Source organism: Oreochromis aureus, linkage group 12 (genome assembly GCF_013358895.1).
Source record: "Oreochromis aureus strain Israel breed Guangdong linkage group 12, ZZ_aureus, whole genome shotgun sequence".
Classification (NCBI taxonomy): domain Eukaryota; kingdom Metazoa; phylum Chordata; class Actinopteri; order Cichliformes; family Cichlidae; genus Oreochromis; species Oreochromis aureus.
Genome location: NC_052953.1, coordinates 29,794,419 through 29,820,372, shown reverse-complemented (window position 1 = coordinate 29,820,372; position 25,954 = coordinate 29,794,419). Strand labels below are relative to the sequence as shown.

General features: G+C 43.8%; 1 protein-coding gene across 9 annotated transcripts in view; it reads right to left on the bottom strand.

Annotated features, from left to right (window-relative positions):
• fbrsl1 (fibrosin-like 1) overlaps window positions 1-25,954 on the bottom strand; it is a 276,987-nt gene that overhangs the window by 30,538 nt on the left and 220,495 nt on the right. For all 9 annotated transcript variants that reach the window (XM_039620498.1, XM_039620495.1, XM_039620496.1 and 6 more), the window contains one exon: window positions 3,810-3,858. In XM_039620498.1, the coding sequence (XP_039476432.1) occupies window positions 3,810-3,858 (49 nt within the window). The remainder of the gene's footprint in view (window positions 1-3,809; window positions 3,859-25,954) is intronic.

Below are 25,954 nucleotides of genomic sequence, written 5' to 3'. Positions count from 1 at the left end.
AAGCCTCCCAAAGCCGCTAAGCTCCTGGTTTCGCCCCAGAGCTTGCTGTGTTCACGCTTACTGTAATGCTCTGTTTAAAATGAGCACAACGGGTCAAAATTAATCAGGATTACAAGGGCACAAATCCACTTCAGAAATGGGTTTTCTACCAATCTTTCGCCTGCTATCCCAAGATGCCCCAGGTTTCTCTGGTGGATGGCACACAGCGTGGGTTTACAATCACTCTGTGGCAGGTAGCATCTAGCTAAGACAACAAGGCATCAGTGAAAACTAGGAAGCAATCAAAGAAGGTACATAAACTATACTTACTGCTCTAAAACCCACAGATGCTACATTCAGCACAGTCGGTGCACATTCCTGAGTGTTCCTCTCAGATATTTCTAGCTGCTGACAGCTAGGTGATAACTCCCCGGCACATCCATAGGCCCGGCATTGTGAAATGTCACGAGAAGGCCTACCAGTGAGGTGTTTATCTGTGCTCTGTGGAGGTGCCCTGCGAATGCTCAGCAGCTACATTTAGATTCTCATTTGCCTTCAAGCAAGTGACAACGGTAAACTATGACCTGCGATTCAATAAGAGTAGCCCTGAGTGGAGAACGAGTTCTTTTACTTAAACATGCCATCCTCCAGGAAATCAATAATTTGCAGGAGGTTTAAGACAGCAAATAAACAAAAACCAATAACTGTTAGATAATGCTTGACCTCTGCTGTACCTTCCTACATCATAACCACCAACACAGGCAGACATTCAGTGCAACTTTTTGCTAGCTCTTGGGTAACAACACCCAAAGAGAATTGCAGTGTGTGCTCTGTTATTACAGATACTATTCGCTTGTGCTATTACCAGTAGTGTCAGCTTACATCTATAACAGGTTGTCAACATGCTAGAAATGCAAAGATGATGAAAAGTAAATATGAGGGAAAGACAGCGAGGGTGTCTGGGTTTTGCCCAAAACCCTGTTCTGTGTGCATAATTACAGTGCTCTGCCATCAGTGATTACAATGTTGGTCTTTCCTCTCCTCTATTAACCCTGAACCGTTTCATTAACATGACAGACTCTGGGCCTGTGTACAATTTGGAGTTAACCTCAACTGTTTGTACACGTAATCGCAAAATAAAGTTCAGAAAGGAGCATGACACTGAATAGCGAGGAAGAGGTGAAAGTAAGAGAAACACTCATTATCTAGCAATTTGTGGAAGCCAAACATCATCACAGCATTACATATTTATGTGTGCCATAATGTTTCTGTGTGTGTATGCCTGAGTGTGGTTGCGTGCACACACAAAGCTGTCTGAGAGTCTTCCAGCCAACAGCTCGACAGGCCTGGTGATCAGTCCCATAGGATCGTGAGCGAGACGGGTAATGGGACACATACTCTCCATTCTAAACCAGAGGAAAACAGCCTGTGGGCTGCTTTGTATTACACACACATTATACGTACACAGAGGAAAAACCAGTCTAGGTCGGAAACAAACACTGTCCTAGAATCCATTACAGCTGGACAACAACACTGGAATGGGCGATGAGGCTGGCTGGCAGCTCTGCAATTTTAGTGTGATAACTTCTTCCTCATTGTCACCAAATCACTTCATCAAACTGCTGAATTTCTCTGTCGTCTCACCCTTTCTAACCTCTAATTCTAATCTGGTGTCCTTCGTTTCCATCGCCCAAACAGAATCTGGTTGATCTGTGTGATAATCAGGAGGCTCTGATTGGATTGTCGGGATGTAATTCCATGGACCTAATCCTCAGCCCTGTGTGAACATTAGCCAGATCCACAGAGGTCTTTCTACACTGGCTAAAACAGAAAATACCAACTACGCATGTGCCTGTGCAGTTCTATAGGGTAGAGTCTGCTTATATGCAGCCATGTTCTGCATAAACATAAAAGTAAGTCAACACCCTGACAGCTGACAACAGTCGTATTTCAACAGCCTGGTGGGGAACAGTCGTCGTTTGATGTGGTCTAGTTGTTTTCTAAACCATGCAAGTCTGGAAGTCATTGTCATTGTGAATGCTGGTTTCTTAAGGCCAGTGCTGGTCACAGGTCATCTACATCACACAGTCTGCAAGCCTGGTTTGTCTCCCTGCTGTCAGCCATGCTTTTCCACTCAGCAGTCAAAGCTACTGTGCTAAAGAAAGCAACGGATCACTTTTGTTACATTACATCCTTACAGCAAAAGATCTTTTAATACATTTTCAACAATATAACACTATCAACAAATATATGTATGCATCCCTTTTGACATTTCTTTCCGTCACATTATAATACACAAATCTTATTGTTGAGTCTGCAGACATGCCCCTCTCCAAAACCCACCTTATATTTTGCACTGTTTTAAAGCTCCACCTCCCTCCCTCTCAGTCTGTGTTAATGGGACTCCTTCCTGGTTCTTGCCCCGAGGGAACACGGTCTGCATGCTGCTATCTGTCAAAAGCACCTCTTCTCTACCAGGACGGTGTTGGTGCCTAATTTACAACTGCTCCTACACATTTCCACTGACAAAAAAAAAAAAAAAAACTGGTGCCGATGCAAAAAAGTTGGCATCAGCAGAGAATTTCTGGCACCAAATTCTGAACACTGACACTAGTGTCTGTGTGAAGCGCTACTGTAACTTCCTGTTGCAAGGCAGATCTGGCTTCTCACTGTTAGCAGGACAACATTGGTGGATGTGATGTAGGGTTGGCTGATCATGCTGCTCCTCTACTGCCTGCCCCTCTGCGTTTTTCTCTGCTCTGACCTGTCGAACAGGATTGGGTGATTTGACTGGGCTGGCTCTTGGCCAAACCTACACTGTACTACTGTTTTTTTCTGTTTTTTGTTTTTTTTTGGCCAATTTATTGGATTGTCAACTTGATAGACTTTACACTGAACTTGTAACAATAACAACATCACAATACGATGTCTCATTCCTTTTTGTTGTGCTGAAGTAGATTGAACATTTATTTGGTATCTGTTTTGTAAATGGTGAATGTTCAGTAATGTGCAACAGAGGAAGTCTGTATTTCCATGTTGGATCAATTTGTGAGCTAACAAGCTAAGTTGAAGCCTTTGCTAGGTACGCTGCTTGCTACTTTGTGTCCAACATGATCACATGTTACAGTATCTGCAGGCTCATCATTTAGTTACATGTTACTAAATGGGGCTGAAAGCACTCGTGCATCTGATTGGTTCATTTTTCTGTTATTTCAGGTGTGTTGGGGAGCAAGCACCTAAAATGACATGTATTCACCACACACACTGCACCATTACATGTGTTAAATATAGAGGTGCTTCTGTGCTTGCATAGTTTCTGTATGACCTGCCAAATATACACAGCATGTCACTAGATGCATGAAACCACACAAATGCAAAAACTGCATCAAATCATGCATGCTCATCCTGTGCAAAAGCAAAGGACTTGTAATCCATACATGTGCATATGGATGCACACACACTGAATTTGTGCTGTCTGGGGGGCTGACAAAGCTCTTTCTCCCTTTTTCCTTTGGCATCCATTATGGTCCAGGCCTGCTGTCAGAGAGCTTGTATTGCCTGAGGGGAAGTTCCCATTTGTGGGAGCATGTGGCAGAGAGGCTCTAAATCCCCTCTAATGAACCAATATGTAGGAAGGCTAAGCCTTTGGCTAGGTCGTCCAAGAAACGCCACTCTGCGCCCTGGCAAAAATGTATGCATATGTAGTCACCAGACCTTGTTTATGTCTGCTGACATTTAAATCTGAATGGGAGCTGCAGGATTAGAACTGGTGATGTGTATGAATGAGGAGGAACGACTGCGGTGAAACAGGAAAAGCAGAGCGGGCTTACCTTTGGGTGTGGTAGGGGAAAAGAGCTTCTCCGATCCTACATCAGACACCTGTAAAAAACCAAAAAGGACAGCAGACCTTTAGCGGATTTGTCTCATTAGCTGGGAAGCGAGCACAGATATATACTTTTGTTTTTTCAGTAAAAGGCTTATCCAGCCACAAATGTGGTCATAAGTGCTTAGAAGTAAAGTTCAGCTCCCACACACAGCATTACACAGTCAATCAACGGGCTTCAATCAGCCAGTGCAAAGAACTCCCTCTGTACCAAGTGGTCCTAGTCTGTTTTTTTCCTGACGAGGAAACATTAGGTGGCACTGTTGTGCCACCTGAAATCCCTTAAAAGAAATGCTGTCAAAGACAGCAGAGACAGAGGAAGTCAGAAGATGGCTATGCAGCGTTACGAACACAAAGGCTCCAGCACCCTCAGAAGTCATATTTCATTTTGCATTATTTTTCAAGAAACTTACATATCTCATGAATAGAATAAGATTCTCATTTAATATCAACGACAGTATCAGCTTATATTGGAAATAAAGTGATGACCAATCATTTACAGACGTGGCTAATGCAAATGACACTGAGCAGCAGACATGGTTGTCTATAGAAAAATGGTGCTTGGGCAAGAAGAAGAAAGCCATCTGTAGTACATTAAACACAGAAGGATACTTTGCTCTTGGATTCAGAACACCTAATAAAAGTAACATCAGCTATTTCTGCAAAAAACATGCCGACTGACCATACAGCAAGTCAAAACAGCAGCAAAGCCACATTGTTCAAAAACACTGTCTGCGTGCTTGGAAGACGGCATTAACCATGAAAACCCTCGGCCTGTAACAGCAGCCCATATAGGGGCTTTGTTTAAAGCCACTATTTCCCTTTGCTTTAGCTGCTCTCATCTGGGATCTGCCGACTTGTAAAAAGCTGCAAAAGCTGAACATATGTTCCACCCAAAGGGCCCGAGTGTCCTTAACTGCCATGCTTGTATTTTATGCGGCACAAAGGGAGCATATGTAAAGAATGAACAGTGAATCAGAGTGAGTACAAGAGAGACAGAGACAGAAAGAGAAAGCAAATGATTTTGTAAACACAGATGGCTGTCCTTGGCATCCCTGTTAGTACTTCACAAGTGTTTTGAGGACATCCTCTTCTTTCCAAGATCTCCCAATTTCTCCTCGGCTGCCACTGTGTTACTGTTCAGAACAATGTTTGTATGTCTGCGCTTGATGCCTCAGCTCAACACTATCAACAAAATGCAGGTATTGAACCTAAAGGGAAGATGCCACAAAGTGCCTCTGAACGATTGCATCTGCCAGACACATTTCAAGTGATTAAACAACACAAGATTTGCTCTAAGCCACTGATGTTATGTCAGCACTATTAGGCTTGAATCGAGGACACATTAGGCATTTATTAAATTCTTCAACACCTCAGCGACAATTAGACAGCGACAAAGCAATTTCTAACTGTCTCAGTTACGCTAATAATTAACTGCAGCGCTTATAGGAAGACAACTAGTGAGTTTTAGGTAGTTCAATAACCTCAAGCAGACGTTGTAAGAAAAGGTCAATAACAGCTCTTCAGTCTCAGTGGGCGGAACATTCAAAGGAGGGCGAACACTCCGCTGAACTGCAATATTTCCTGTTTCCTCTTACAGTAGACAAGGTGAAAGACTATAGAGGAAAGACAGAGTGTTGTGCATTGCCCTCTTTCAGTCTCCCAGAACCAGGGCGCCAGCCTACAACACAGGCTCTTTGTTAGCTTTGGACGACATTAAACGCTCCAGTACCAAGCCTCAGCGCTGCAACAGCACAACCTCAGCCTTGAATCACTGCCCTGGAGGCCCTGGAAGAAAAATATGGGCTCAGAGTGAAATGAAGCTTGTCAAATGGACACGGGAGTTGGCTCGAGGACTCGCTTAGTGTGGCACAGGGTCACAAAACCAGAAAAGACAGGGTAGGTAATGCCATAACTCGGTGTAACAGTTGAAGCAATTGTTATGACCAGAGTGGTTCTCCAGACAGCTAGACAGACATAACACGTTCATGAGAAAGAGAACAGAAAACGCTTGTTCTTCACGTGCCAAGATCTCCTTATTCCTAATCTGGCTGTTTTCACTGTGCAGTGAGCTGTTTTATAGTCCAAATGTATTCCAAGTAACATCAACAACCAATATTTAGACTTTAATGCTGTGTTTTGCACCTGCCAAGTCTGCATGAGTCTGTTGTATAATCCACAATTACAAGGCCGGCTTGCAAAAAGCACTTCTTAAAAAGGCATGTCGAAGCAGAGCCCTGATGTTGCTAGCTGTTGTTTTTGCAGAACTTTCTGGGTTTTGCTGGTCACGTTGACATTTTTTCACGGGGCTGTGCTGCTGGCAGTCTGAGTTGCCTGCGGTTGTGGTGTACAGAGGTCATGTATAACAAATTCTTCACACTCTCTTTGTTGAGGCAACACTGGGTGCCATTAAAAACAGATGGAGAAAGATGAGACAGAGGGGAAATATATATAGAGGGAGAATGGGAGAGACAATGAAAAAAAGAAAGAAAGAAGAGCAAAGGGCAGGTTTTCCAAAGGAAACGGGGAAATTTAACCATTTAAAAAATAATGGGGGAAATTCAAGCCACATTGCCTGGGAGCTGAAAGCCCTTGGAGCGGGCCGCAGGAAGCCTGACCTTTGTGGGGACCGTCTGCTATTTGAGCCTCGGGCTTCAGGGGCCTGGCCTCCTCTCTGGAGGGCCGTCAGCAGGCCTCAGCTTTCCTACCCTATTCTATTCATTAGCCATGCTTTATGATTCAGCTTCCTCTGAGCCACACAAGAGCTCCCTGAGGAAAGAGACTGCTGGAGAGATGGAGAAAAAAGGGAGTGAGACTCAGGGAGGGAGGGGGTAAGCAAGAAGGAGGTCATAGGGCCCAGCCAGGGCCCAGCTCTCAGCAGCTGTGAAATCCTCCCGTTTCCTCGGCAGGCGTAAAAAGGAACAAGAGGGAGAAGAAAAAGAAGGAGTCCAGGGAGGGAGCTTGGCCAGTAAACCCACCATCAGAGTGCTAACTCCCTAAAGAGCCACATGGAGAACCATAATTCCCAGATTTAGGGAATGCCAAATTACAAATTACACTGCTGTTTGTTTTAAAAAGTCCCCAACTTCCCCGAACACCAGTGACTTATTGACTGCATAAATCTCCAGATAATTGCAGAGTAGCAGAAGGAGAGCAGAGGCATAGCAAACCTTGCTAGGAGTAAAAGTGAGACATTTACTGCAAAGCCAAACGTATTTGCTTTCACAGCAAAGAAGCGAGGAGGAATAATCTTTGAAAATGTTCCATGTCCACGCTCCTTTTACTTAAAAACACAGCAAGCTAATTAATTTGGAAAATCTGAAACGAGCATAATTGCACTCTTTTTGTGTTGAAACGCTTCCCTGCTTAATTTTTCGCACAATGGGCCAACTGAGCGAGGCAACGTGGGCAGTGAGGGAGGGCAGTATAATCAACTGAACGACCTTGAGGCATAAATTTATGAAAAGCATTGATCAGTTAAGGCTGTAATTTCACTGAGACAGGAAGGTCAGCAATTACCCAGATTCAATTAAGCTCATTTAGTAAAGACTGCTGAGAGACCAGTTTCTCTCCCCCATCCACCAGACACCACCCCCCCTCGTACTTTTTATCAAACGATCCCTCGGCCTGCAGCTACCTTTGATTTTACAGCTGCTGTTGTGTGCCCTGCACTCCTTGGAGCCAGAGCAAGTGATGTCCAAACAGGGTGAAATCTTACAGCCAAAGGTTAGGTAAACCTAGACTAAATCCAAGCAAATTCCTAATATGGGCTCCTCCTGTTCTGTTCTTATGAAGGAGGTGCAACCCTTCCCCTCCCTGCAGAGAAATAATTTTTAAACAAGCTGGCAGAGCTATCACAACAGCTGTGGTGTGAAAACAAAGAAACCTGTTAGTAGGCTTTGTGGTGGGCTCACGCCTGTAAAGACTATAATTACAATTTAGTTCTGAGTCATTTGGCACGTACTATGTTCTTGACAGACCGTCGTAGGACAAGCACAGAGGTGGCTAATCTAAACACGTATACATACTCCAAACAAGTTCGCAAAATGACATTTTTCTTAATTGAAAAGGTGACTGTTGTAATTTGATTGACAGCTCAATAACAGAGAAACAATTTAATGGGCAGCGCAACAAGACGATCACCTGAGTAAGCTGACGCGTACAGGAATACCATGGATACCAACTGAGCATGTGCCTGTGCTGCAGTTAGCAGGAATGTTGTCCTACATAATCATGGGTAATAGAGCGGAGGAAACAAACACAGCACATTATTGTCCATGCTCCCCTGACTGGAAGGATGAGTGGGTCAAATGTCTTAGTGGAGGCAAAGACACTTGATGTTCCAGTGTAGGAGTACACAGCTGCTTTGTGCTGCATTGATGTGACGTGCCACTGAAAGACCTATCGGCTAGCATAAAAGTGAACAGGAAGCCCACCTACCCCAAGAAGTGAAGTGGGCAAAAAGGACGTGTATCCTGAGATGGACGATCAGGCTCTCAATTACCCTGGCTGAACCTGTCTGACCGTGAATCCACACTTACTGCGCCCCCCTCCAGCACCCACACCCACGTACACACGGTGTTAATTTGCTTCACTGCTTGGTGTTTCATCAATGTCAAATTCCTCCTTCACTGCCCTCTCTTCCAATTTTCCATTCACTGTCACCTGAAGCTCTGTGTCTCCTTTCAAAATACAGGTCCATGTTTTGTCCTTGTCGTTGTTGTTGATTTTGGAGATGGCCACCTGTGTTACTGTTTTAACACGCAATTACAGTACAGTAATATGAAACCCTTACAAATATATAATATACATATATATATATATATATATATAACACTATGTGGAACACCTACATTGAGAAGTGTATCTGTACAAAAACAACAAAAACACACAAATCAGACACAATAAGGGGTCCGTTTTTCTGTTCATATGGGAGTAGCGTAGTGCTTCAATTAAGACTGCTATCAGCACCCACTCAGGGTCCTCAGTTACTGCCACCTTTTCACCCTAGACATCCGCTAATGCTACCTTTGCAATAAATGCCGCATTAGACATGCACAGTGGGTCTACAGCTCCCTGGCTGCAATGGGAGACACCAAATTAATTATCTCCCCTGCATTTGTCCTCGCGCTGTTCCAGAAACTTAATGACCTCCCGAGCGGTCGTTTATTATAAGTCGTAGCGATGCTTTGCATTCCCTTGGCAGAGAACATCTACCTTACCTTCAATTTCTACCCACCACTCTCACCGCAGCCACCGCCGCCTGCTTGTCAGAACAGGTGTGGGCCAGCAAGACTGCAAACCCCCTGCGAGCATGATGAGATATATGGCGAAGAGAGAAGAAACGTCCCACGCAACTGTCAGCCGACAGATACTCGCCTCAAATGGAGCATCATTAAGATGATAATGAATTCCGTAGTGGCTGTGGAGAATGGAGTGGCCTCCCCTCGCACACACGCAAAACACACGCAAACCTCTTTATGCTTGGCCCCGAGTGCCATTTTCATAGGCACATGTAACATGTGTGTGTCTGTGTGTGTGCGTGTGTGACAGAGAGCCAGGGTTGAAAGCTCCTGCTCCCTCTCCCCCTAGCAACAGAAGCAGGAAAATGAATGCGGAGAGAGCAGGGGGGCTTGGGCTTTGTGTAAAATATTACCCTTCGTCTCACTTACTGCACCCCACACTACCTATCCTCCCTCCCTGGCTGCGTAGCAGTTGCTAGCCCTTATCACGGCTGCCTGTCAGTTTAGTATACAAATTAGCAATCTATCAGGGGAATGCAGAGGTCCGTTTCATCAGTAGGGAGAAGGGAAGAGGCACGCATTGCATTAAAGCCTCTTGCCGCTGTAGACAGGAAGGGTCACAAATCAACGCTGCAGCAGGCCCACAGCCAGCACTAACCAGATAAGGAGAAATGAAGGCAAAGGGATGAGGCATATTTCACTAGAGAAGATCCAGACCTGCTCCAACTAAAGGATGGAGGTGGTGCTGGTGGTGGTGAGGTATAGGAATCGGGGAGGTCACAAATCACTATCTCAACCCCACAGAGTCACAGAAAGGATATGAGAAACAGGTTTGGAATAAAAAGTAGAGAAATTCCATTTATAAAAGTGCCTTCGGTTGATTAACGGCTACAAATTGCAGGAAATTAGGGCTAACACATTCCCACTTTCTCCTGTTAAGTGAACCTGCGCATGTTAATACCAGCAGAGACAAAACAGCTGCTAAGGGCTCTCATTAAGTGGCATAATGCAATGAGGCACAGTCTAAATTGCAGCAATAAAAGCAGACAGACAAATCATCTCGACCATCGCAATCCATTTAACTCAATTAATGCACAACCAGCATCTGAGCTCAGTGGTTTAAAAGCATGTGCGGTTCGATCACTGGTCAGACTGGGGGTTAAGTTCTGCTTAAAACCGTGGGCACGGGGAAAGAAAGAGATAAGGACAATGGGTGACGTAAAACAAAAGCAGGAGATAGCGATAGTTCTCTTCGGTGCGGCGCAGCTGACTGTGAAAAGAGCGTGGCCTCCTTTCCTTTTTAATGTCAGAATGTGTGCCAGCAGCGATAAGAACCCCAGGTAATCTCCCAGCGGAATCAGGGGGCTGTTCGTCATTACTCCCTGGCCCTGATATGGATCTGAGCACCTGATGACTTCTCTTGGCTCTCCCGGCTTCTCGGCAGCAGAGATGGCAGATAGCCCTTTAAGACACGGCTCACTGCTCCCTGATTGGCTGGTCAACAGCCACAACCAAATCCTGGCTCCCTCTGGGCGGCTGCGAGAAGGTATGATAGGAAAGGACACGGAAACTCACTCTCCCCATATCCACATCATCCCTTTGTTGTAAAGCCTTTACACCATTGTCAGCGTGGGTGGTGGAAAGTAAAAAAGCCTTTCTGGATGTTATTGTCTGAGAGGCAGGATAACAGACAGGCGGATTATTTCAAAAACAGCTTTCTCCAGAGCTCTCACAATGCGGCACCGTTGTTGCTGTGGAGAGGATCCTGGAGGAGATAATAATAATATTCCTAGTCAGAGCCTTTGCTGCAGTAGAGCTGCCTTCTAACAGAGAGATACACATCATTCTGACTGGCCCGCCGTGACATAATCGCCCTGCGGAGAGCTGCAGGCAAGCTTGGTAGGCAAACCACCTCTCACTGCAGCTTGTTAAGAGAAAGGTGGCTTTAAGCACTGCTCAATAGAAACTCCTATTGAACTCTTTTTTTTTTTCGCTCCATCTGAACAATGTCTAGGTGAGTCATAGCACACCTCGGGCTACACAAGTTACATTCTTCCTTTTTCCCTCCCTCTTAAGATTGCAGTGCGCTTTTGACTCGAATTTGCTAAGAGGAAAAAAAACAAACTCGGCAGGATCTTAAATAATGCAGCGATAAAAAAGCTGTGACCCTTTCCATTGCCTCAACCCACACATGGTGAATTTCTTCTGCAGCAAAAGACAGCACCACAGAAAAGAAGAAAAGGCAGCGCTGGCACTACATGTAAATGTGTGGTAGGCATTGGTTTGCTCCTCTGGGCACGGACACCTTTAATGAGAGGAAAAAATGCGCAGCAAAAGGCAGATCTCAGTCGTACTATGCCAGTGATTTTGACTAATATGAATCACCTCCCGTCTAACACAAATAAATATTGTTCTAATACCAGTCGGCTAGGAAAACTATGGGGGATCTAGGCTCCGCTCGCCAGCCTCTATGCTGCATCCCACAGAGCTTCCTTAACCCTACACTGTTAACGTGCTATATGCTTGTGACCCTGTGACCTTTTACCACGACACTTACAGCTCCTGACCTCACAATTCAGTGTCTTGCAGAGGGGTTTGATAACAGCGCCTCGCTCATAAAAGAGAATTTTGAAATGTATCTCGACATCGTTCTCATGTCATCTGCCACCATGAAAGCTGACCGGGGTCGGGATCAGGATCAATACAACCACTTGCCCTGCAGGGGATGAAGTGGGAGTGGGGCAGGGCAGGGGACAGCAAGTGGAAAACTCTACCGTCTCACTTTAAGGCACACTATCTTCCCAAGCTAGCACAAACAAACATGCTATGCGCTATATAAAGTAGTCTCAGGCCACCAAAGCCCCCAGGTCATATTGGAAGGGGATGTGGCAAGTTAAGTGGAATTTACTTCTGATGCAGACATCGGGCCTCAGGTTTCAGGCAGATGTAACCCAAGCTTTTCCCTGAGGCTTTACCAAAGGGAGGGACAGGACACCTAACGCCCAGGCAGTCACCTTCAGAAATGCCTTCACCGCTCAGCTGCCCTTATGAAGGGAGGAGAATGCCAGTGGTGTCTGTTAAGGGTTAAAGTGACTTTTGACAATGGACAGACTTTAATTTCATTAGCAAACAAAGAGAGGTGAAGCTGCTATTGGATTTTTTTCCCCTAGAATTTACCATCTAGTATATAAGCAGTAGATGAGGTTTGTTGTTACTGGACTGCTGTGTTCTGAGGATATAAGGGGAATTTAATATAGCACACAGTACACCCACTGCTTTGTCACAGCCCTGAATCCTTTATACTTTGATGTTGCCGGTTTTTTTAAACACCACTACTTCTTAAACGTATACAGGCTTTTGATTCAGGCGTCTCCTGAGTCTTTATAATGGAAAAGTGTGGGCCTAAACTAAGCTATAAATTCTCTGCCCTCCCTTACATCTCTTTCATGACATGGCATAGCGCTCGAGCTTTTCTGTCACCGACAGTCCAGATGTGTGACTTAATGTGGGGATGGTGGGAGTGTATAAATAACCATCATGACATATCAGTGGGACATGCCAGGAGCTTTGCTGTGGAAGGGAAGAAATGATGGAGGAGGTGCCGAGTGAACTGTGTACCATTTGAGAATCCAGCAAAAGCTAGTTTAACACCAACGCGACAACTGCAGAGATCTTGTGGGAGAGCTTATGGCTTTAAACTTGACACTTGCTGTGTAACAGCGTTTGAACACACCACACTCTGAGGCGACCTTGACAACGATCGTGTTTGTGGTGGTTTTTAATTTCAGTTATTGTTGTTTACTGTATGTGAAGTGATAATGATGTGCATTGATTTATGGTCATTGTGGGTTATACTGTCATGTCCAGACCAATAACAGCCCATCAATACTCGACACAAGGTCAGCTTTATTAACCTTATGATTCAGTTCAATTCCACTTTTATTTATATAGCACCAATTCACAGTAGCAGTCTTCTGACGGCACCCTTCTACAGTCAGTTAATTACTAGGAACTCACCACCGGCTGTATTTGAATTAACTGCACAATGATACAACGTTAACATTTTGTAATTGTCTGCTCTTTTAGGAGCCTTGGAGAACTCTGTGTAATTCCCAGTTTTATTAATCTCCAAGTAAGGCATGGCACCAGAGGATAGAAGGATTTGATCTAGAATCTGAATATAAACTCCTGGACAGAAGAGAAAAAAAGGCAGGGCGAGGAACATGCATTCAAATTTGTTTGCACCGCTGGAACAGATTTATGAGCAGTCACTGAAGACAAGGCTGCTAAACATCATTGGCCATGCCAAGTGTACGCAGAGCATCATTTGCTCTGGATTAAAATATAATGAAGCAAGTGAATGCAACTTTGTCTTACATGCAACTCCTTAAATTATTCAAGTGCAAAAAAAAAACAACAGGCAAAGAATGTTCCCCAGAGCCCTGATACCCTTTTCTAGGCTTGTTCGTGATGGCGACGATGAATATCTTAGTGCTTCTTAAAAGCTTTGTTTTCCTTGTGTATGACTGGAAAAAAAGATTTGTATAAAGGATACCATGTTAAATGCAGAGGCCAGGCATTTTCACTTCCAGTGTTTGCTCCAGTGACATTATTGAAGTGTGTTTTCTTAGTGCACTGAATTGATTTTTAATTTTTTGCAGTGTATGAGAAGAAGCAAGGTTTAACAGGTCATTACCACAGTGCTGGATCGCTTTAACAAACCAGTCTGATGTCAATAAAACAAACCTGACGATCACACTGTAAAATGCCTCTTCAATGTCGAGTTGTCTACACTTACAAAAGGAAGCCTCTTCTAGTTTAAGCTGTGCAAAACCTTTTATTATCTTTAAAAACTTGTTTGTTTTTTTCCTCCTGTAATTCTATGGCAACCCTCTATTTCCTTCGACTTACTTTCAACATCTGCATGTCCAGAAGCACTCAGCCTGGCTCAGGTGCCTTCTGCCTGTATTTGATTAAGAGATATGCAAACAGATGAAGTCAAGGCACCAGCTTGTGTGTTTAAGCAGCCTTTTCTCACATTTGAGAGAATCCTTGGATTAGCTGGTCCAGGCTCCTAGGCCTTTATACTGAATGCTATTCATTCAGCAGAGAAGAAGAAAAAAAAACGGTGTTTGCATTTCATGTCTGTCAGCGGTAAAGATGCATGTGGTTGAACTGTAGAAGCCAACGTAAACAGAGATGCAATTGAATGTGAACATAATAGCCAGAAGAAGCCAGATGACACACTGAGCAGGAAAGAAAAAACATAAACACATCTTTTTCTTGCACTTCTGTGTCAAGAGATTGAGTCAAAGCTTTGAGACTGGGCAAAGTAGGAAGATGAGGGATGTGGGGTGTTATCTCAAGTCACGCCTGACACACGCTGTTCTTGTTACTTCCCATCACACTCATTGCCATTGTTAAAGAAACACAGGCTGTTGCAGGTGCACACGGGTGCCAGCCACATTTAGTGTTTCCAGTCTTTATCCTATCACTGCTCCTCCAAGTACAGGAGAGAGTGAAGTAAAGCTATAGCAGTTATTGAAGACAACTCTCCAAGTGCTGTATAAGGCAATATGAGATTCCCAAAATATGTTAATCCATGTTAAATGACACATTTATCTTTAAAAAGATAAGTGCATCAAAAAGCAGTCCACCTAGGGGAAACACTGGTTTGTAGTGCTAAAGTTTTTTAAACATGCTCAGGTGCATTGCCACAGGGGCTCCCAACTGGCCTTGTGAACCTGCATGGCATCTCGTGCCACCCAACAACATGTAATTGGAGACTTAGCACGCTCTGTTGCACACCTGTAACGGGTCTCTGAACACTGAGATCCTTGCCCAGGTCGTCACCCACATCCAAGGCTGACAGGAGCCTGGCAGGAAGCCAGTGTGAGGAGGCAAGATCTTCTGGTACGCTGCCCTGGCACCCACCGCAGATCGATACCTCCACACACAATTAGAGAGGCTAAAACAGATGTGCTCACAAGCCTCACTGCTCCATCTACACCATCAACTACTGTGACACCCCTTGTTTCTTATTAAAGGAAAACAAACACACGCATGCATGTATGCTCGCAATATCACACAAGACACGAGCATGGAGGCATCCAGTTTGATTATTCAGAAAAAATATACTTTGAGCAGCTTTTGCTAGCATAGCAATGCTTCCAGACTGATTGGTCATAGTAGAAGAAAACTGGGGGTATAGGCCTAAAATGGTGAAGAAGGGTCAGTGGAAACCGTTCTGCTGTCTCCTTCCCTCTCCTGCTGTGACAGATTTTAGCCTGTTTGTCTGACAGTTACACTTGTTCTATCAACTCAGCCCCCGCCCTGTCACTAACAGGTGGCCTGTCCCTCACAGCAAAGTCATTTGCTTTGCACGGCAGCAGTTGTGGGTAACCCCAGCCAAGCTGCATTTAGTTTTTCAGTATTACAACCCCAGCCAAAGACAGAGGCAGTGGAAGAATGCAGAGAAAAGGGCTGGGGGAAGGGAAGGAAGAAAAAAAACAACCTCCTCCGATCAAATAAATGCCACTGTAAGCACAAGTGACAAGTCTTGTTTGGGGTCGTCCCTGCTCAGGGCCTGAAAGGCCAGCACTGCCTCATCTCCTCAGCTATGTCTGCGAGCAAGGTGGGTGGGTTAGAGAGGGAGGGAGAAATGTCTGATTGGTGCCACAGCCAAGAGTGAGAGCAGGCCAATTATATTTCCTATCCCTCAAGAGAAGGCCAGAGCGAAGCCTCTGCCATCTCTCCTCTCCTCACCTCTCAAGACACTTCACATAGATAAATAAATGACAGCCCCACAGGGGCTTGGCCCAGTCTCCCAGAATACATTGCAGAGGCTGGCCGCTTGCCTGTCCGTTTGTCTTCACCTGGCATTACTGCAGATAGACATTTTTCACATTATTATCGTTGCATCGTCTCCATTGCCCTGTTCACTCACTGAGATGTGGTTGATGATGTCGGCAGAGGACCCGAGGAGATTGGAAGGAAATGTCTCCTGTCAAAGTCAGCATAGCCTAGCTTAGCAGAAATTTAACAAGTTCCCTGGGCTCTCTCCATTCACTCTCTGACGGAGCACGGAGCCAGGACATGGCCTGCTGACAGCCCTAGGCATGTCACTGTCACTGACACTTGATAGGCGAGAGAGGAGAGAGGAAAGGCAGGAGGGCTCAACCCTACAAGGCTCACACTTAGCTACACAGCTCTATATTACTACTTTTCTTTAGACATGCAAAAAAATTACCATTGGAAATTTGACTTGATCTAACACAAATGTGACCGACTGAAATCACCCTCATGTTACCTAAACTACTTTGCAAACGACTATCAACATGCCCGAATGTTAGTGTCGTTTTATCAATCATCATCCAACAGAGGAATACTCGAGCCTAAACTGCATGTGTAGGGCATGCACCTCTGCACAGTCTCACCATCCTCTGATGGTTAAACCGAAAACCAGATGCTTTGGATTAGTGGGGATAAAAAACAAGGCAAATAAAAGTGGAGGGTAGAATGGTATGTATTAACTATAATCAAAAAAGAAACAAAAGGGAGGCCATGATGCTTTAATTACTTCTCACACACAGTTTTGTGGGACCAAGCCAGGCACTAAAAAGAAAGAAGAAAGCAACCCTTTTTAAAATTACAGACTCTCAATTGTAAACTAGGTCAACGAATGACTATTTGCAACAGTTATATGAGGGTCATTTTAGGTTAAAAAACAAGAAAAAAAAAGTGCCAGGTACATGGTAATAAACAGCAAAATGATGCTCATAAGTCATGAATTTGTGAAAAGGATTCAGATTTTAGGGTGACTGAAATAGTGAATTTATATCAAAAAAAGAAAAAAGTGTTTGCAAGCTGGGTACATACTCTTCCCCCCGTCCCACCCCATGCTCTGTATTATGACTGTGGTGGATAACCTAATCAAGTTATAGCCTACTTTGCAATTGGATTTAGCATTAAGTAAATGCTCGTGATTTTAGACCAGAATCACCACATTATCATGAGCATCTAGACTTTGAAGAGACACTGCCATGAATCAGGCCTATTCAGAAGAAAAAATCATATTGATTTAGATTTGCTTCATGGCATTCCATGCTTAACAGTTTTGTGGCATGACAAGGTTGGTCCAACCTTGCGAAGTGATGGGGTTTTTTTCTTGGAAATGTATGACTATACTTTCAGAAAATATTCCGCTTTTTGTCTTGTAAATGTTCAACTTTTTCTAGGAAATCATGACTTAGAATGGAAAGTTAAACCCCTCTATTGACCTTGCTTTCCTTTCTTTTCTTTTTCTACCTTACAGCAGCTCTTTGATGACTGCATCAATACAGAACTGATAAATGCTCAGCATGGCCTTTAACAGAAGAAAGGTGTAGGAATGACTGCAGGCTACCAAAACCGTTTTCTGCAACCATGTCACACATGGTAGAAACCATTGTTTACGTCATTTAAAAAACCCTTAAAATGTGATTTTAATACATTTGCATGCCATCCTGCCAAGTAACTGGAGATATATATTATGTTTGTCCACTGGAGAAAGCTTGGATGAGGCCTGAGTGAGGTCCTCTATGAATCTACTTAATAGCCGTCCTCTGTTTGCAGAGTCTCTCTTGACTCACTGGTGTTGCCACAGTGCTAAATTGCACAGCTGTTCCACAATCTGTGGCTGTTTTAATTACGCAAATGTGAGCGGCAGCTCGTCAGTTCCTCACTAACGAAGGGGTCTGCTTTCCAGCGAGGGTGCCGTATGTTTGGTATGTAGGCCCATTTCCACCCAACGCTCCCCAGGCTGTGCGCGGACCACCCGACACATTCACATCCCGAAGAAGATGCATCTAATTAAAGCTCCCGAGTCAAATCTGCTTACTAAGGGGGAAAAACATGCGGGCTGGATTAAAAGATGGGGAAAGTGTTGAAGTGGGATGGGGGGGCTTTAATACACTGCAAGTGAAAGAGCTTAGGAGGAAATATGAGAACTCTCCATAGTAAGATCCCAGGCAAGGCTGGAAGGAATTGTTGTGAATGTGAGCCGATCAGTCAGCGTTTGTCAGTCTGATTCCTGAGAACTTCCAAAGCCCCCAGGCAGAGACAGACAAGCAGGCTGTTGTCTATAAAAGTGGCTTTTTAGCTGTCCTGGTTGCCCCATCTTTCAGGAACATCTGTCTCATTTCTCAGCAACTAAAACAGATTCAGAGAACTGCAAACAGCCGCTACCAATCCCAGAAACACTAAATGGACCAAAGCTGAAAACAAATAATGATTTACAGCTTTGGTTGAGTATTCTTACACTTGCAGATGCACACAAAAATATGTCTTTTATCCCCCTCGCACGATGACAGTACATGACAATAAAACATTCCGGCGAGACACTGAGATGTACTGTGTAATGCACTGCATTGCACAGTACATCATCCAACTTCTTGCATGTGATGTTGAAAACAAAGGTGTTAAGAACTCCCCTCGTGAATCAGACTTGCTGGCTAAAAGCCTAGCTGCAGTGTACCACCCACCTCCAGTTTTACACGAACACCACAGCCTAAAGTAGCAGTGGGAGACTACATAATGAATGCATGAAGCTAGGTGTCACGGGGGCTCGTATAGTGCACAAAACGATGGGGCAATTAGGCCCACACGACACCTCGGGATGGCGTGATGAAGGACTCCTGGGCTTGTCTCCTCCGCCTCTGTTCCACTATCATTAAGGATTGAGCAGCCACATCTGGCTAATGGCACGCCTGGGGTTCCTGCTCAAACACTGTGCCACGCCGTGCACATTTAATTACGCCTCATAAAGGTAACAAAAGACACAGTCTGCTCTCGGGGAAGCGCTGTTTGGAAATCGGTAAGGAAGACAGAGACAGACAGAGCGAATGAGGGGGAAAGACGAGAAACTGGCCAGCTGCCAGAATTACAGGTTGACCCAGGTCGGCTGCTTCAAAAGAGGGGAATTCACTTGAGTGTCTCTACCTCTCCTTGAGATGGGTTCCAAAGAGCTCATTGCGAGCAGGAGATGCTCTGCAGCTAAGAATGAAAGGACCTCTAGTTTGTCTCCGCTTCCCCTATTAGATCATGTACTGCACTAGCTGCTTTCTTCAATGGCTAATTGCGGGAGGACTGCAGGGATTAAAGGCAGAGCTTCTTTGAAATACATATGCATGGGATTTAGCGGCTGTTTCAAGTGAAGAGGGGAATTTTCTGTTAGGATACAAACAATGACAACATCACAGAACCAAGCGTGTAACAGCACTTTGGCCTGCCACTCCACAGGCACCGGGGTTGCTCATTACCACCTGCAAAGAGCTCAACGCATTGAGCCAAGAGCATGAAACACACATTGACCACCGACGGATTGGCTGGCTGACCTGTGACTTAGTAGCATTTGGAGGTATTCAAAAGACACTTTTGAATAGATGGCTGACAGTTTGAGTTGAGAAAACAAAACCAAGATATTGAGAGATGAGCAAAAAGAGCCACAGCTCATTGTCAATTCATTCCACTGTGTAGCAGTTTGAGAGCCTGCTAACACCACAGGGAACGTCTCTGGTCACTTCTGTTTGGACGTGCACACAAATCCATCAGTGTCCGATGCAGTTAATAACGAAGCCATTTCTGAAGGAACCACAATGCAATAAAAACTGAGGAAAAAAATAGTTTTATTTTGCCAACATCTCTTTCCCTCCCTTCCTTGACAATTAATGGCCTTGTGCAGTTCCCTGTGTTATTTATAACTTAAATGTTAAAAACAGACATCTCTGCAGTGCGTGTTAAAAGACAAGCCTGCCAAACGCCGTGCTCCTCAGCAGCCTCCTTTCCTGTAAAGTCTCCCTCTGCTTTCAGTGTAGAGAGAGTGTTTTATGGCAAGTCCCTTGTCAGGATTAAGATGTAGTTCCAAGTGCCATGGGGACAAGCATAAATTCTCCATCTCCTACTGTGGACCCACAAGTGGCGGAGCTTAGGGAGTGTCCTTGAAGTATGAATAACATCACATGCTGTGTGTCATCTGTTATACTAATGACATGTCCTCAGAACAATCCACATCCCCTCTGGGCCACCAGTCTGTAAATGAGAGAACAATTTGCCTCCTTGTCCACCTCCATACACGTTGTAAATATTTTTTTCCAATACTGTTAATTAATCATACGAACAGTCTATTTGCAACAACAGATTAATGCTTGATGTAAAATCCACCACGGGTGACGCTGAGTCAGAGGATTTACAGATATCATCCTCGGCACCAGGAAAACATTCATCGTTTTTTATGCAGTGCAGAGGCCACAGTCGAGGACTGGGGATGAACCTGCTCTGCGTCAAGTAAATCATAAAGGAACATCAGGCAAAGATGGAAAAACAGTGTTCGAGCACAGTTCTGGCAGTGCTGGCCTTAAATGGCTTGCAGAATGAGTAGCATGGTGTTTTGAAAATCTACAGCACAACCCACTTCCATATTTCTTTAAGTTTCTCGCAGAGGGCAGCTTAAGTCTCGGAGTGTAAGCCAATTTGGATTACCTCCACATTTCAGACAGGTTCCAGTTGGGATTTACAACACTTTAAAAACACGTTCCTCCCTAAGCACAGCTTTAACCCTAAATGCATCAACAACATATTTAACTGACATGTTTTTTAAATTATTTTATCCCCTGTTATTTCTCAGACTGTTGCATATTCAAAGCTAGACAACACTCTGTTCAAAACAGCTCTGCACTGAAGTATTACTTTATAACACTGACTGATAACATTCTGGGGTTTCAGGCAACGGCTTCGCTGCTAAGAACACAGTGTTGCATCCAAATGCTTCGGCTATTTTCTTGAACCTCTCTGTAGCTCATTTTTCACTTCTGAATTCATGCATAGATGCAGAATAAATCTCCATTTCTTCTTCTATCTCGTATCCAGGCTTCAGGGGGCACAAGGCATTAGTCTCATGATGCTGGGTTTGTCATGTCTTCCCTAGCTGTGATCTGCCTGAACTCTTACATTACAAATAGCTGGAGGATTTTTCACCCTCTTATCACATTTGCCAAGCAGGCCTGTCTCTTATCAGCTTTTCGCTGGAGATAAATGGGCTTTTGAAGATAGGAATAAGAGAGGTTTTTGCAAGCTAATTCCGGGGCCCCATCTGCAGTAGATTACAGATAGGTGCCAGGGAGTGGAGAAAGATACATATTTTAATACGAAGGTGGTGGAAGTATCAGGTTGAAGAGCGACTGGTATTACCGTCTCATATACTCTATAACCCAAAGACACGGAGAACTAACAGGCAATAATGAGAGATAATGGATGGACTGTGAATAATCTATGGAAACTTCATCATTGATCACATCAGTTACACTGTTAAGGAAATTTTCCAACAAACCCACTTTGGAGCTTGCAGCACTGTAAAAATAGCAGTGAATAAAAGGAGACTTTTCTCTGCGCGTCTCATACACGGGGAGGATCCCGACAGGAATAATTCAGAAATCATTTGTTTACATTTCCCAAACAAATGTGAATCCCTTTTTTCCCTGTACTGCCTCCACCTCAGTATACGTCAGCGGCAAAAGATAACAATTAACAGCTTATACTGTACATATATATTATAATACTAACAGTACAATTTGTAATTTAAGTTGCTGCAGTGGCTTAATGCAATTATAAAACACAGTTTTTGTCAATAGACTAAGAGACTGTAATAAATAACTACTATGTTATAATATATCAAAACATGTGTTGTTTTCTGATGTTTTGCAGATGTGCTTTCTAAAACAATCAGCGTCTTTAACCAGTGAATGTGATTTAGAAACCGTGTTTAGGTATCACTAAATTCAACTGAATTTAATTCAAATGCAATGCAGGGATATGAATATCACAAGAGAAAGAAAACAGACTTTGTTTGTACACTAAGGACAGACACAAAAATGCAGGGAGCAGATTAACAGCTGACTGTGTCACTACTGAGCACAATACGTCCTGTGGAAATACAACACTAATACCCTGGGAGAGAGTAGCCACACATAAACACATAATCAAAAGCAAATGTTGGCTTTCCAGCAGACTGATGAAAAGCGACAGACTTGTGCCATATGAGGCATCGCTGTTGCTCTAATATTAAGCGGCGACGTGTGAGCCAGTCTAACCTTGATGGTTGAGATCGCTGGGCGCGATGGGGGAAGAAAACCTAATTAAACAGCTCCTCCCGTCGTTGTGTAAGTCAGACACGGGACAGACCCGTAGTGTGTGCTGCGTGCTGGATTTAACAGTGCATGCCTACATTGTGCTGCACTCGCAGGATTTATAAAACAATTTAATGTCAGATTTAAAAAAGGAACGACTATAACCAGCGATGCTGTGCTGAATAATACAATTATCAAATAAAAAAAAGATGTAGCCTCAATTTGCCTGCACCATTTAACCGTGTGTTAAAACCACAGCGCGGATAAATGTTTATCATGTTGTTTAAACCACACCAGGCTATAAATGGTCTAACTTCAGTTTGGCCAGATTACTGTTGAAATAAATAAATAAATAAATAAATAGGGAATTATAGCAGCCACTGCTAATGTGAAATTTAAAACAGGAAAAGTAAGTTCGGGTCTTATTCGAGCCTCCACTATATTTTCGCCTACAATGTGCGAGCGGCGGCTCGATGGAAAGGAAAATGCGCCTGCCACCGGCGGAGTGGAGCTATAAAAGAAAAATACTATTAGCGAACAGCTTTCTTAAATATTACACTGACGAATTTAGACGGAAAGCGTAATTCTTATGTTATTTTTAATCACCCTAAGTGAATAGTTCAACAGGGAGGGAACAATGAAAGCAACAAAATCATCGGTGGAATAGCGCTAAACCTTACCGATTCCAAACGCGATGAGATCGGCAGCGAAGATATCCAAATCACCCAGGCTGGAGCAAATACGAAGACGCGTTCATAAAGATATTTGAGAAAGCCTTACTGGGAATAAATCCAATGGAGAAAAATATTGTTCAAAGGTGAGAGGATAAGAAATTTTCACTGAACACAGAATAACCTGCCGCAACAATAAATCTTCATCGAGAGGATTTTTCCTCCGTCTCTCGAAAGAAAAAAAAACGACGGCGAGATCTTCAGGAAACGGAGTGAAAACGCAGTTTATTTCACTTCACTAAAGTTCTCTTGGTAATATTCGGACTCCTTGAGAGAACACAGAGAATCTTTGTCAAGCCGGAGCACCGCTCATAGGATTCCAACTCGGATAGTGGAAAGCGCCGATGACAGATCGTCCACAATAGATTCCCCGAAGTATCTGTCGATCTCAAAGAGAAAACGCGACGAAATCCAAATCCAAGAGCCGCGCAGATCGTTTCGTGCACATTATGAACATCATCGGACGGTTATCCACAAGATCCTGGCACGTTCAGCACAGACGAGAAGTCCCGAAAAGACGCAGCGCGCTCCGCTCCTCTCGGACCAGCTCTCGGCGCGCAACAGAGCGAGAGACTGGGCTGTGCTGCGCGTCAGCCAGGGTGTGTGTGTCTGTGTGTGAGTCTGTGTGCGTGTGTGGCAGCAGCTGTTGAAAATGAGGACAGGACGAGACCAGAGCAATCAATGTACGAGGACTTGATCTGATTTGTTAACACTATTTCCAATAATGGACCCCGGTTTTTTTCCCATCCGTTTCTACTATTTTTGTAATCACCAGTTTATGTGTTTGTGATTTTCGAGATGACTTTAAAAAATAATAAACGATATCCCACCTTCATATGGACGATACACTGCTTGTGAACACATTTTCAGACATAACGCGCACGGATGCGTTCACTATTTGATAGTAATAAAACGCATGTTTTTCTGTTGTTTCGTAATACAAATGGATTGAGCTATAGGAATGCCTCTTTTTCACGATACATACAATAAGATTAAGTCTCTCACTAAATAAAGATGAGTCGTCAGGAAAGCCAAGTTGTAGGGAACATTTTTATTTCATCACGACCAACTCCATCAAGCAATTTATGTGCTTCAACCAAAAGTTCAAAACCTAACTCCCCCTCTCCCCCCACTGAGACCTCTATTCTGCAACAATTCCCTAAAACTCTTAGCAGCCCGGGGACTATGGGTTGGCATCAGTCCTTACTGAGCATCCATCTGCTCCTTTTCCACAGTGAAGATGTTATTCTTAAAATGTACTTTAGAGGAGAACTCTCGGAGGCTAAAGAGGAGGAGGATCGAGCTTTGACGTCTCCTACAAAGTTAGCCCTGTGGTTATCCTGTTCACTCTTGTGACCTGCTTAACTTAGCCATGATTGAAGTCAGGTTGAAAGAGGCTTATGCTTGCAAAATGCCAACGCAGAGTAAGGGGGCTCTTTCAGAACTTTACTTCCCCGTGGAGTTTCTGGAGACAAGTAGAAGATTGGTGTTTACATTCTGCCATACTTTGTTATACTCCACAGATGCACCCGAGAGAATGGCAGCTCTGTTATGTGAAATAAAACCCCTCGAAAACACAAAAAGAATAAATACAGTATTGTGGATGGATAAATAATATGCTGTGATTCCTGCCACAAACTGGCCATTTACAGATTTTGCCTGTAGGTGAGGAACTACTGTCTCCTAACAGCAGTGATGTGTTATAGTCTACTCTGATGGTTTGTGTTAGGAATGCATGACTTGTAATTATTTCCCAGCTGTCTGTGATTAAGGGTGATCTTACAGACTTTTCTTAAAAACACAGAGCACGACACAAACAGACACACAAACACATGAACCCACCATCCCAAATAAACAGGGCAGGGTTTAACGTGGACAAGCATTTGGGATTCGACAGGAAAAATCTAGACGCCACTAAATTTAACTTTGGTCAATCAGACAGATGACTCGTAAATAACAGCCGACCACAAGCGGCTGAAAATAAATGCACGAAGATAAAACTAGGAAGCACCCAGCACGACGGAGACGCCGGACCAGCAGTGAATCTGGGATAACTCGTCTCAGAGATGACGGGAATAAATATTTAGGGAATAAATGTATCACACCTCCTTTAAAAGTTCCCAAAGGTTCTTATTTAAAGGTAATTTTCTGTGAACTACAAAGTAATCACAATTTCACAAAAAATACAAAATATATCTTGTATACAGTGTTTCATCTTCTTGAAGATGTACTTTGCCATTTCCATATGACATTAACCACACCAAATGCTTCATTTTCAGAAATGTCACAGTATTCCTGTGATAATTTTGAGACATCTGAAACGGACACATAAGAGAAATTCTAGCAGGTTTCCATCTTACACCAGCAAGGCCACATGCAGTTCCCAAGGTAAGGGTATAATCACTACATTACCTCTGGGAAAAAAAGAAAAGGTGGGTGTATTTTCTGTCCTTCAGCACTTTAACAGCTAGCTTTCGTCTCGACGTCCATTCAGCGGTGGGCCACTAATGCTGCCAGCTTCAGTCAGGAGAACAGTTAATCTCAGGTAAGCCTGCACTGACTGAGTGGATCTAGAGCCCTGGTCCAAATATCTTCCTTGTGGAAATAGCATTTGGCATACAATATCCCCCTACTCAACAGCTTCCTAAAATAGGTGCATGTACAGTAAAAGCTGTTATGTAAAGGGAGAAGCCAGGCGTGTAGGCAGTAATATGCTGATTGCAGATCTGATGTTGACAGGAAGTATTAATATTGACCACGAAGAGCAAATTTAATATGAAGCTATTAGGCATTTTTTTTTTCTTGAAGGTTGATCTTTAGCTAACAGCTCATCATCCTGTTTCTCTTTTTTTTTTAATTCGAGAGTTTAAAAGAGTAAATTCCATCCTTTAAAGAAAGTTATATCAAGGCCAGAAGGCACTGGAGATAAAATACACATGAGCTCAGAAGTTGATTTCA